This window comes from Mustela nigripes, chromosome 3, assembly GCF_022355385.1.
Source record: "Mustela nigripes isolate SB6536 chromosome 3, MUSNIG.SB6536, whole genome shotgun sequence".
In the NCBI taxonomy this organism is placed as follows: domain Eukaryota; kingdom Metazoa; phylum Chordata; class Mammalia; order Carnivora; family Mustelidae; genus Mustela; species Mustela nigripes.
In genome coordinates, this window is record NC_081559.1 from 44,642,119 (window position 1) to 44,655,600 (window position 13,482).

General features: G+C 57.4%; 1 protein-coding gene across 5 annotated transcripts in view; it reads right to left on the minus strand.

Annotated features, from left to right (window-relative positions):
- Nucleotides 1-388: 388 nt before the first annotated feature.
- Nucleotides 389-13,482, minus strand: part of HDAC4 (histone deacetylase 4) — a 282,919-nt gene continuing 269,825 nt past the window's right edge. For all 5 annotated transcript variants that reach the window (XM_059393840.1, XM_059393839.1, XM_059393837.1 and 2 more), the window contains 4 exons: nt 12,724-12,857; nt 1,271-1,355; nt 797-938; nt 389-521 (listed from right to left, as the gene is read on the minus strand). In XM_059393840.1, coding sequence (XP_059249823.1) covers nt 482-521; nt 797-938; nt 1,271-1,355; nt 12,724-12,857 — 401 coding nt within the window. In that variant the 3' untranslated portion in view covers nt 389-481. The remainder of the gene's footprint in view (nt 522-796; nt 939-1,270; nt 1,356-12,723; nt 12,858-13,482) is intronic.

Sequence of the window (13,482 nt, forward strand, 5' to 3'; positions counted from 1 at the left end):
CCCCCCCCCCGTTTCCCGCCCCCCCCCTGCGCGCCGCTGTGGCTCCCGGACGCGGCTGGAGCCCGAGAAAACGTTCCCTCGAACAAAAAAAGAAGCTACAGGATGCGTTGAGTGGTTTACACAGAGACTGTGGAATTGTGGGTAATAATCAACGGTAAGCACCAGTTTTCATCGAGTCTGTTTTGTATTATTAGATCTTTGATTTTCGTTTTCCTTCCCTCATGGCCACGAAGTGGGCAGCTCTGCCGCGAGCCGCCACAGGCTTCCTTCCTCCGCGGCCTCCGTCAGGGTAGCCGAGAGCCCGGCGTCGCAGGGGTCCCAGGGCCGTGCAGGGCCGCCCGCTGGGGAGCCCCCGGGGGCCTCCCGCCGCTGCTCCAGCCTTGGGCAGAGGGCGCGGGCAGGCCGCACAGAAACAGGAGCTTTCTCGGCGGAGCTTCCAGACGGGGACAGACAAACAAGAGGCCCGCAGCTCCACAGGAGGCTACAGGGGCGGCTCCTCTTCCATGGGCTCCTCGTCGGGTCTGCGGCGGCGCCCAGCACAACAGAGACAGAGAGCCCGCGGGGTTAGGGCCAAGAAGCTGGGGGGCGGTGGGCGCCTGCTCCCCATACCCGTGCCCGCTCTTCCCGCCACCCCCGTTCTGGAGTGAAGGCTCCTCCAGAGTTTCCACGAGCCTTCCCACTGGAAAGAGGTGGCCGTGACGGTGGCATCTATGGCTGGGACCCCTGCCCTCTGTCCCTCCGTCCCTTGCCGGGCTGTTGGTGGAGGGTGGCCCTGCTGTAGGGCTGAGATGCTCACCTCTTCTCAGCGGGCTTCACACCCACGGACAGCGAGGCCATGGCGGTGACGGTCTCTGCTTCCTCGTTCTCGCACTTCTGGGCCTCTACCAGAGAGTGGCCCACCGTGGAGCAGAGGCGCGGCAGGGAGCGCCAGTACTGGCCTGGGGGGCAGAAGCAGCGTTACGGAGCCTCCCCTGGCTCGCAGAGCACAAAAACCGGGCACCTGGGAGAGGCAGCTGGCACAGCCCAGTCCTCCCGCTGGCAGAGACACCTGGGATGGGGTAGGGATTGGCGGGGGCGGGGGGGAAGTGTGAGGGGCACGGGCAAGGGTCCGTCCAGACCGGAGCCCGCTGCTTGCTGTTGTCTTGGATCTGGGCCTTCTGAGTGGCCCAGATCCTGGTGGGGGCTGGTGGGGGCACAGGGCAGACCCACCTACACGACAGTCTCTGCGACCTGGGTCATCCCACGCCCCTCAGCGGCCCAGGCAACTCACTGTGGATTTCAATGACTTTCTCCATGGACCGGACCGCATTAGCGTTGGGTCTCTGCTGTAAGACCTTCTCTGGGAGAGGATCAAGCTAGGAAAAAATGTATAAAACACAGCGAATGGAAAGGCTGTCCGTACGATCCCCGTGTGCCGGGATGGGACAGTTAAAGTCAACTTCTCAAGTGTATTTGTGGACAGAGAAGAAAAAAAAAGCTAAATGTGGCTTTGCTATTTACTATAATTTTTTTTTGAAACAGAAGTTGATTTCTTTTCTTTGAGGTATTGTTTTCAGGGATCATCAGGCGTATTCAAGAGCACTCGTGCAGGCAGACACCGTGTCTAGGAGCTGGCTGGCCCAGAAGACTGTCTGCCTGGGGCCTATGGGAGGCACCACCTACACCACCGTGCAGGAGGGAAATAATGACCACTTTCTGGAAATACCACTTTCACACCTGTAGTCTTACAATAAGAAACCCTGAACATCCCATTGACGGTTTTCTTCCCCCAGAGGGGAAAAGAGGAAAGAAAGAAGACAATCAGTAGAGTCTCTCTGAGGGGAAACTGTGCTCCCAGTGTTCCCTCCAGTGTAGACCACAGAGGACAATAAGGAAGCACAAGTCAACCAGAGGCCCACAGGGCACGTTGCGGAGTCCTCAACAGCACCACTAAGCTCACTTGGTGAAACACATCATAAAAATAATTTTAAAAACTTTAAATAATCAGACAAGCCTACAACACTGAGGGAGATCTGCTGGGTTCTAGAAGGAAGCTGGAGCCTCGTGGGGCCATCACACATTCTGGGACAGGCCAGAGGCCATGAAGGACTGTGCGGGAGTGACCACAGCACCCCCAGAGACGAGCCAGGCTCACGGAGACAACGTGCCCGCAGAGACACCGGGTGGGGAGAGGTCTGCTCTTAGCCTGAGCTCTTCAGAGAAGGAAGGGCCGGACACAGTCTCCCTCATTCACATGCCATAAGTGGAGGGGCCGGAGCCCACAGTGCAACTGTGGCCCCCTTGCAAGGCTGCTGACTGGTGTTCCACTTCAGTTCCAAGATGCCTGAGTCTACACCCAGAACTATCATCCAACAAACACAGATGTCCGCCAGCATGGTCTAGGCTCAGGAGAAACCAGCAAGGTCTCCAATGCCACCCTCCAGTAAAGGAACCGGGCTTGGTCTTCCCGAGGCTGGGACAGGAGAATTTAGGAAGAGTCTGGTGCGTCCCGCAGTATCAGGGATGGAGGGAGCGCTCGGGATGGTGATGGGTGGGCTAAAGGGACACACGGGAGGCCTGGTGGGGAAGAGATCACAGCACGGTTCTGGGCCGTAGCTCAGAGCACGAAATGTCCAGGAGTTGCACTGACAAACAGCAGGGACTGGATGTCTAACAGGGAGGAGACACACATGGTTCTTGAAGAGCTGCACATAATCTGTGTCCCCATGCCCACTCCAAGAGGTGGGGCTGAGCACCTTGAAAAACGAGACAGACACTGAAGGACAGTCCACAGAGAACCTGACCAGCGTTCTTTGCTGAAAATAGTCAATATTTCAAAAGTAACAACCAAGGAAAGCCTGGGAGGCCACCATAGCCCAGAGAGGAATAAGGATGGCTAGCCGTGCAGTGGGGTCCCGGATGGGGACCCTGACGCGATGAGGGCAGCCATGGGAAAGTGAGTGAAATCTGGGCATAGTTTGGCTTAGCAGTGCCGAGCCAGGGCTGGCTCCCAGGCTGGGATAAAAGTTCCACCGAGGCCAGGCACTACTGAGAGAAAACCGTCCGAGGGCCTGCAAGAGTTTGGTGATAGCTCTGCCATGCTCCTCGGGGTCTAAAGCTACCCAGAGTTAAAAGTCTGGTGAAAAAACTCATATTTGGATTTTCAAAGACTGTGGTTATTGGATTGATCAGTTTTAAACTATGAAGTATATTTAATATGTATTAAAAATAAGAGACTAATGTAGGATTACTGAATGGAACCGGAAGATTTGAAAGAGAGCCAAACAGAACTTGTAAAAAAGGGAGACACAACAGCAGATACTGGAAACGCCTATCAGCTTAGGAGAACATTGCTAACCTGGATGCAATGGCCGAAAAAAGGACTCTCAATGCACCAGTGGCACGGGGAGTGGGCAGAGGGGAAGGGTCTGTGTGTCCCGGTGGGTGGGGGACAGACCCGAGCAGGAGGCATCACAGGAGACTCCCATGCCATAGGGGCATCAGAGGAAGGCTACAGAGCACTACAGATGAGCAGAGTGCAAACGGTCTGCAGAGGGAAGCAGCTCACTAGTCACCAGTCCCGTGTGGCAGAGAACAACAGGACGGTGTGCGGCCACCTCTGGGCATCCAGAGAGAATACGACCATCGACCACAACTGTGGGCCCTATTGGTCAAGAACGAGCGAGGGGGCACCCAGGTGGCTCAGACTGTTAGGTGTCTGACCCTTAATCTCAACTCAGGTCATGATCTCAGGGTCTTGAGTTCAAGCCCCAGGTTGGGCTCTGCGCTGGGTAGGGAGCCTATTTAAGAAAAAAAAATGAGGGAAAAATCACAACTTGAATAAAGACAACCAGATAGGGGACCTTGACAGTGGTGTCCCTCTCCTAGGAACGTACGGGGTGTGCTGGAGGCACTGTGATCCAGGGTGACGGTCTGAGATGCAGGGAGGAATGATGGACAAAGAACTTGTCAGGAATGCAGGAAAGGCCACAGATGCAGGAACCACGTAGAACAGTAATGGTGTCCAGAAAGCAAATAGGAAGGAGGGAAGGAAGGTCGGGGAAAGGCTAGTCAGGGGCCGCACGCACAGCCCAGGAAGGGCCAGGGTAGGGGCTGCCCAGCAGAACACACAGGACACCGGCCAGCGCAGGTCAGTTTCCAGCAAGGAGGTAACATTTTGGTGAAGGCGCGTCCAGAGCGGGCGTGCTGTGTTTGGTCTGTGGACCCTTGCGGGTCCGGGTGGCATGGGGAGGGAAGAGGCCACTGACTGCATCATGGGCACATGTTGCCACCTGGAAGGATCACCCCTGGAAAACAGCAAGGCAGCTGTGTATCTCCTCCCCCAGGGGGGAGCAGATGGAATGTGGGGGACTCTCAGTCATGTGGGGAGAAGGCAGAAAAGGGACCAACACAGCACAGAGTGAGATGTAGAAATGAGTCTGAAAAAAGCAGAGCCACAAAAAACAAGCCGCTACCAGCCCCACTGTAAGGTCCAGAGTCTCCACTTAGTGGGCCACCTGTGGAATGGTGAGCAAAGCCGTGGTGAGACCCAGCCTGGTGCGGCCCACGAAGGTGGCGTCTGTGAGAGGAGGGAGACGGCAGGACTCAACGGGCTTCCTGCACAACGTGTGGAAGCAGAAACCCGTAGCCGGATGCAAAGGACAGCTCTACACGGTGACAAAAACATCAATTCATCAAAAGGATGTGATGACTTAAAGTTTGCGCACATTTGATAAAACCGTTTTAACACGCGGGAAGTGAACACTGGCCGACGGATGTGGCCAGACGCGCCATGGGAGAGAGAGAGTGGCACATGCTCTTTACGGACAGCAGACAGAAATCAGCAGAGAAAACCACGTGAGGGCACCACGGGCCAACCTGGCCGAGGGACGGAGGAGTGTGAATGGGGGAGAGGAGGTGCGCTCCTCTAAACCACGCGGACGTCCGCACAGGCAGACCACGCTCGCCCACACACAAGGCCACCACACCCGCTCTCAGCATGGCGCCATCCATTAGAAACGGGGCACAAATGAGAACTTGAGACCCTGAGGCTGGAAATTAAACCCACTGATCACGGGTCACCGGAAATCAGGAAACGCTTGGAAATGAGAAGCAAGGAAAATGCCACGTATCAGCGTGGGAGGTGCAGCCAGTCCTGAGCCCTAAATGCGGCCGTCAGGTAGAGCAGGTGCTCCGTTCAGGAGGCGAGCCAGAGAAGAGAAGGGTCCTGCAGAGAGGTAAATACACAGAAAAGGGGCAGAAACAAATTTTGGAAAAGGAAGGACATTGTAGCTGAAAGTGGATTCTTAGAAACAGCTTAACTGGAGTGTGGTCTGCCTGTGTGGACGTCCGCGTGGTTTAGAGGAGCGCACCTCTTAACGTTCTAGCGGGGTGGTGCCAGTGCACTCCAGCAGGGGAAGGGGCCATGGCACGGGGGCGTGGGAAAACCAGCTGAGGGGACCAATCTCTGCTGCAGTGCGAAGTCCCAATGCTCATCCATGGACGGACAGAAATCGGCTCAGAGTCACTTTAGATTTTTACCTACAGGAGACCCGTGGCCCAGGAGAGCTCTCCCGGTCAAGGAAGAGATTACTCTGTTCTCGTGGTCAGTCCTCTAGAGGTCAGAAAAACAGGAGATGCCTAACTGTTCCTCAGTCCATCTGCCTACCCACCCATCCATCCGTCCGTCCACCTGTCCACCCATCCAGTCACCTGTCCATCTGCCCATCCGTCTGTCCACCCATCCATCCACCCACACATCTGCCCATCCTGCCTTTCATCCACCCACCCATCCGTCCAATTTCCCCCTCTAAGAATAAACAGTAAAAATACGGTCTGTCAGGAAAATGGGCCAAAGCCATGAACTTCACTAGAAGAGAAAGTCTAAGCTGCCAACAAGCACCTGGGAAGATGCCCGGCACTGGGAGTGATGAGAGAATTGATCCAGCCTGCCCCAGGTGCTGTTCACCCCTCAACCGGCAGAGCTCAAACATCGTACCACGTGTCGCCAAGGCCCAGTGCCGGGAGCTCATCCTGGCTGCCAGCCTATTACAGCCCGCTGGGTCCCGGGCTGAGAAAACGGCTCTGCTGCCCCTGGCAGCTGGGACCCCTTCTGGAGACAGTGGCCTCCCCAAGAGTGGCTTGCTCAGCCAGGTCCTCTGCTGAGGGCATGGAGGAGCAGAGCCCAGCCGTCTTCCAGGCACGAAGCTCTGCGCACCAGGTCCAGGTCATCAGAGCCTGTGGGGTCCCACCTGTCCCACTCGACTCCAGTATTTGTCCGAAGTTCAGTGTCACCACTTTCAAGCACAAAGAGGGTTTTAGAAACGTAATTCATCCCATAGATTATCACTCTGAAGCATAGGGGTGTGTTAGAGCAAGGAAGTCACACCCGGGGCAGCGGTCTGCCTCGTCCCGGGGTGGGGGCTCCCCACGGTCGGTCTCCCCGCGGGACCCACACTCCAGGGGCAGTGGGCTTGTGGGGTCTTGTGTCACCCTCCCCCCAACATCCTCTGCCACCAACACCTCCCCCGTCTCGAGCCACCCCAGGGGATCAACTTGTCCCAGCATCGGCGCAGTTAACGGGGGCTGGATCCTTCTGTCCCTGGCACCTGGCAGAGGCTGCTGGAGACCAGAGGCCTCACTGTGGGGTTGAACCAGGAGCAAACAGGGAAGAAGGGTCCTCACCCCATGCTGGGGACCTTCTGTTGTCTGCCTACCATGCAGGTACACGTCACCCAGGGAAAAGATCACAACAAACCTAGGGGCAAAGTGTCCTCCCAGGGGCAGTGTGCACATAAGTCTGAGGGGACAGCCCCTGGGAAGAGAGCGCGCGTGGCCTCTGGGGTCTCAGGAGGAAAGCAGAAGGGGCCCGAGCAAGGCTGTGACACGACTGAGAGGAGGAGCCCTGGGAAGCGCCCCTCACGATGGCGGCTGGTCAGCTCGGCCCATGGTCATGCAGCAACCAGTGCTGGGCTCTGTTCCAGGGCCAGAGACGTGACATGGGCTGCTTCTGGGCTCGACTCAAGAAAAAAGGACCAGAAAAGGGGAGAAATTTTATGGCTTAAAAATATTACCCCCTTAATAACTGGGATTCTATTCTTTCATTTAATATATATTTTTAGGGCAGCCCACAAAGCACAAATCTCTGTGCTACACAGTTGGGGTTCATCAGTGAACAAAGCAGACACCCATCCCCCTGTCTGACAGCATCTCCTGCCTGGGAGAGACTGTCAATAAGCTAAAACCTTCCTGGGTGAGCAAACCCAGCAGAACCTCCGAAGGTGCTGAATGCCATGGGCAAGTGCAGAGCGGGGTCCTGGGACACTGGGTTTGGGTGGGCAGGCCGCTATGGCTCCCTGGGGAGCACAGCCCGCTGTGGCCAGGCAGGGGGAGTGGTCTTGTCCGTCCTTGGAGGGCAGCTGGGACTCTCCTGCAGACAGGGCTGAGTGGGGTGCAGGCATGTGGAACACAGAAATGGGAGATAAAGGTCCTTGTGATCTGGAAGGGGGTTCAGCTGGAGAAGTAGGTCACTTAATGCCAAAGCATTGCACTTGTGCCATGGGCCTCTTTTGGGAGGTGGCTCGTCAGAGGGAACCAGCGGGCCGGCTGTAGACACAGTCCTGTCCTGAGGGTGACAGACAGGAGACCCCATGCCATATTCACCCTGATCTGAGTCTGTAGACTTTGGAACCACAAGGGAAATGAGGCTTATCGAATTCAGTCTTTAAAAGGCTGGCCTCAGCTGGAGTGGGCAGGGGAACTCAAAGACCATCCAAGTTTGAGGACCAGAAGACTGCCCTGTGTAGATCACGCCTGGTCTGTAACATCTGCTCGCGGGTCCCACTGTCTTTTTAGGTATGGAAATCTTTTTCCTGCTCCATAGTTTCAAACTGCTCACAATTTAGGTCGGGGATTGAGAGGTGACAGCACCCTGACAAGCGGGTTATTAAAATAGGCTGGCAGAACTCAGGTCCACGCTCAGGCTTTCCAGAATACATAAAGCTATGCGTTTGGGAGCAACTGCGCCGGCCGGGAAAATGTCAGTGATGGCGATTCAGACCCCTGTCCTCGAGTGCACCTGTTCTGTCCCTACTGGGGGCCTTTCTCCAACCGGCACCGGGCATCCAGAGCCCCTGGGCAGCCATACAGCCAGGTCCCTGGCCCACATCAGCCAGCAGGTATACCTGCCCCTCCTTCTTTCCAGGGGACACAGAAGACATCACAGGAGGATGACGTGCAGCTGTGTGACCCCACACCCACCGCAGGCACGCCTGCCAGGCCCTGACCAGTCTACCAACAGCTGTGCACCTGCTCTCGGGCTCCAGCCTCTCTGCTCCTCGAGCGCCGTCGGCCCAGTGGGCGCTTGCCCTTTTCTCAAGGGAAGCCCCACAGCCTTCTTGGCCTCAGCAACGCTGCTCCCCGGGGACAGAGCTCAGTCCTCGTCTCCCTTCCAGGGGCATAGGCACCATGGATCACACCACAGGGTGCTCTGTGCCCTCGGCTGCAGTCACGGCGCTCTGCCTGGAGAGGGGACCTCTGGGCACTCAGGTGCCTGCTGTGTGGGGCGATGGCTCCTGGGGAAGCAGCTGTCAGCAGAGCAGACCTTCAACAAAGGGTCCCTTTGCTCCTGATCTGGCTGAGTGTTCCCTAAGAACTGTCGGTCGCCTGCTCCCACGGCAGCTGGAGAAATAGCCCTACCAGGTTCTCTCCAGCCACAGGGAGAACCTCTTCCGGATCCTTGCACTGACCTTGGGCAGCCTGCCTGGTCTCCCTCACCTCCGGCTCTTCTGTCATGCTGTGTCCTCATCGCTGTGACGTCCTCTCGGAAGAGGATGAGGGATTAGGAAAAGCACTCACAGAAGGTGAGCCCCATGGACACGGGATTCTTCTGCCAGAACCCTGCTTGCCTGCCGTCCTGGGAGCCGAGCCAGGTGGCCTGCAACCACAGGGACCTTCATCCTTGTTCTAGAAAGGGGGCCAGGGAGGGTCAGCATGTCACCATGTGTCCTCCATCCCACTGTGACTGTGAGGATGGGGCAAGGAGGCTGCTCTGTGCATAGGCTCCTCTGACCTCTGGCACGCAGTGAGAAAGCCCGCCTTAGGAACCAGCAGGTGACTCAGCACCCTAAGCCAGGAGCATGTGACGGGGACCCTATGTCCCCTGACCAGCATCTGCATGTCACCAATGCGGTTGCCTCTGGCTGAGCCGAGCCTGGCAGGGAGCAGGGAGTGCCGGCATGAGGGCACAGACCCCTAGCCATGTGGTTGAGTAGTTCAGTGTCTCTGCTCCATCTCTGTCCCACTGCTGCGTCTGTCTCTGTGTCCCTGTCTCTTGTGAAGTCGGTGTGACCACCGAGAGCTGGCACAGGGTAAGGATGTAACAAAGGGGTCTAATTCCCCGATGATGCCTTCCTGGACACTGGTCTCACCTGATACCCTCCCAGTCTCCGCTGATCCCAGACTTGGGCTGAAAGGGGACACTTGGCCTTGAAATGCCATGTGATCCACAGGAAGGGGCCCACATAACCCTTGCTTAGAGGGGGATACCTGCCCCAGGTCCCTCACTGTTGTGAGCCAGACCGGCCCCTACACCTGCCCATGGGGGTCCCTGCATCTCCATCCACACTACCGGGTTCCTACACACCTGTGAGACACACTGAAACAAGTTTTCATTGCCAACTGTCCCTGACAGTTGCCAACAACTTAAAGCTGAAACAGTCACACAGATGGGCTTTCAGGAGAAGGTGACCTTCCAATGCAAATCCCCGCCCCCGAACCCCAGCGGACCTGGCTCTGCTCCAGCCCTCACCATCTGAGGCTGCACATAGGGAGTGGGGCTCTGCCCAACTTTCTTGCATTAGAAAGATTTTTAAGAGACCTCGGTAGAACCAGTGCTTCCTGCTCTTTGATGTGCTTAAGGAAAAGAAGGTTTTCTTGTTGGAGAGCAAACACCCAGGAAGCAAGAACAGGCAGGAGCTGAAAGCCAAGTTCTTTATTGTTATTTGAAAATAACTAGCTAGGATAACCAAAAAGCTTCTGGAAGGTTTGGATATATTACTCAATTGTCTTTAAACTCTAACAAAAAAGGGGGGAGAAGACAGCTTTATGTAGAGATGGTGAGTGGAAGGTGGAAAATAAAATGCAGGCTGGTATTTTATTCTAGAAGAGTCGAGGGCATTGCTAACCACCTGACCGGGAAGGAGACATGTCACAGGGCTCTGGGGTCTCCCGGTGACTGAGCTTCAAGTAAACAGCATGTGTGACAGAAGGCTGAGAGGAGACAGCAGAGCCACCTGAAGCCCGCCACCCACAGCCCCAGGCTGGCCACAGCCTGCCCCAACGGCCAGGGAGCACGAGCTCCAGAGCCCATGGGGCACATAGATGCAAAGCCATTCCTTGCCGAAAGCCGGGGACTCTGGCTGCTGGGCCTACTCAGCCTTGGTGCTGAGGATCTTGACTCTCCTCCTCCAGCCCCTGAGGGCTGCCACCCCAGAGCACACAGGAAGGGTTTCTCCTAGGTTGCTTCCCAGAGACTGTGCCCACTTGGTCCCTGCCCTCCTCCCTGCTTTGAGTGGACCCAAGAGTGAGACACTGTGGCCGTCCTCCCTGGTGCCACACTCCCCAGGGTCACCTGGCCTTCCACTCCTGCTGGGGCCAGCTCACACAAAGGACACACACAGAGCTTCCCAAGGGTTGAACTCCAAGTCAGGCCATGTTCACCCGTGATCCTGCACTCGTATGGCTGATGCCAGGACCTGGGTCCAGACCTCACACCTGCCTCCAAACGCCACGTGGTCAGCTTGGTCCCCCCTGAGCCTGGAGGAGCACAAGCCATACACCTCATCCTACTGTGTCTGCAGCAGGCCTTCTGTGGCTCACCCGAGTCAAAGGGAACAACACTGACTGCAAATGGCTTGAGGACAGAGCCCTGCGTCCCATCACTGGAGACCTGTCTACATGTCCTCACCCCGCCCCTTCTTGCTGGAGGCAGTCAAACTGGATACGGGCCTTTGAGAGCCTGCTTGAACCCCGCTTTGCATCTCCCATCAGGGCTCTCCTCAAAGGCCTTGTGGGTGCCGCCGTCCACTGTGTGTCCCTGACGAGGCTCTAGGAGTGCAGTGTCAGGATGAGCCTGAACCTGGACACGTCCCTCCTGCAGGAACTGTAACTGGAGTTCAAGCTTCCAGGCTGGGACACCACAGGGACAGGGCCCCACTGACATGTCTAAGGCGCCTGAGGGGAACCTCAGTGCGGGGCCTTCCTAGGGCAGGCAGGGCAGCCCTGCTCGGGGGAAGTGGCTGCTGCTCCTCACATCACCCTCTCCCGGGGCTTCAGGGCCGTCTGGCCTTGGCATCTCCCAACAGGGGTCAGTGCAGTGGGAGGGGCGCCCTCCTCACCAGGGCCTCCTAAACCAGCGACTGGGACATGGGTTAGTCTCCACCTCGGCCTCCTTGGCACCCGCCCTTCAGGCCACTCTGCTCTCTCAGCCTTCTCAGGACAGGACTCCCCACAAGTGGCCAGGGTGTCCCAGCACCGCCTGTGCCATGTGGGGTCGGTCATTGCTGGCATGTGGCTGGCATGGCTTGTCCTGAGCTGTGTGTCCTCCAGCCTCATTCCAGGGCCCTGTTGCTCATGCTCTCTTGAATCTTGGTGGTGACCAGCAGGAGGGTGACTGGCACAGGGACCATGGCAGCCCCACTGGACGCCTAGGGAACCTGCTCTCCTGGACGGTGTCCTCGCACACTGCAGACCTGTATATGCCCATCTCACCTCCTGAGGAAGGGGCCGTGAGTCCCAGGCACGGCATGGGAACAGAACTCGTGGGCCACCTCCAGGCGTTCCCAGCACCTCCCTGTTGCAGGCCAGGCCAGGGACCCAGACACCTGCCCGCCCTCCCCAGAGCCACAGCTGACTTGCTTCTGGGACCCAAGTGCTATGCTAGAGCAGCAGCAAGCAACCAGAGTGGGTGGTGCTGTGAGGGGTTGGGACTCGCCCCATGCTCCTTCCAGGGATGCAGGAGGCAGGTACAGGACCCCGTCTCCAAAGGCCTGTGGATGCACTGAGAATTTCAGGAAGAGTACAAAGTGGAAGTTGCAGGTAGGTTTCATGTCACAAACTTCAGGGGCTCAGTGAACTGCAGAGCATCCCGTGGAGGGCGGCACCTCCCCTCCCGACATCCGCTCCACCCCCAGCCAGGCAGCTCTCCCCATGGGGAACACCAGCCAGCCAGGAGGGACGGGCCCTGGACCAGTGTCATTCCAGAATATGAGGCTCCCATGGACTCTCTCCCTTGAATCCTTCACTCCCTTTGTCCGGACCCTCTGAGCTTAGCTGTACAAGCCAGCATCTCCCAGATTTTGTCCCGTGGCCTCAGTGGGGACACAGCACAGGGACCTCGGCTCGGGCATCACCTATGGGCTCAGAGCAGGGAGGTGGGGCTCCAAGCAACACTGGCCTGGTGACACGGCCCCCAGAACTTACCTGAGAACCCCTCCAAGAACGGACTGTCCACACGGAAGGAAGGGAAGAGATTAAAATACTCTCAACCCACATGCAAAGCTGAGCATCCTTAAAGTATAGGACCCTGAACCCCTTTATAGAGAAAGGGATTCTCAACAGTCCTCTCACTTGCTTCCCTCCCCGCAGACCGGAGGGCCTCATCGAATGGGTAACGGTCCCACCGTAGGGCGAGCGTGAACTCGGAGCCCACGCACAGAGCAGCCCTGGGCCCCTTGGCTGTCCTACCTCGTTGCCCAGCAAAGCAGAAACACATGCTTCTGAGGCGTCGCAGATGGCCGTGAGGTCGTGGCCCCCCTCCAGCGCCAGAACGATCCGGCCGCCCGCCAAGCCCATCAGCTGCTTCGTCAGGTACCCGAAACCTGCAAGAGGAAACGGGAGATGCAAGTGGAGGGTGAGGGCGGGCCGCGAGCCGACGTCTGGCCGCCGATCAAAGCGCCCAGAAACGCATTACATCACATTACAGAGACCCAGGGGGCCAGCGCTCTGAAACCTAATGGAAGCCAGGTCTGCCTGGAACACAGTCGTTGAAGAATCTCAGTTCGGGATTCTTTTTGATCTGTTTGAGAGTAGGAATTACGGTTTGGGTGCTTTGATTTTATAACGCCGCAAATCATCTCGCTTGGGGGAAGGAAGGAAGAAGCCCAGGAGGAGCCCTCAGCTTCCTGCTGGGACCGCAGAGGGGGGAGCATGAGTGCATCCCCACAGCTGTGCCCATGCAGCCTGCGGACCAGAGGCCCAGGGGTTCCAGTCAGCAGTGTGCTGGGTACACACACCCCTGGGCGAGCCCCTCCAGGACTCTCACCCCATGTCCAGTGGGTCTGACTTTCTCCGACAAGCACAGCACACCCCCCTGCACTCACATCTCCTCTTGTCCACAGAAAGTGCCTGGCAGGTCACAGTGATTCCCATCCATGCCAGAACTGGCTGGCATTGATGGGAGCCGAACCACCCCACTGCCCCTGAACAGCGGCCCCACCACCTGCT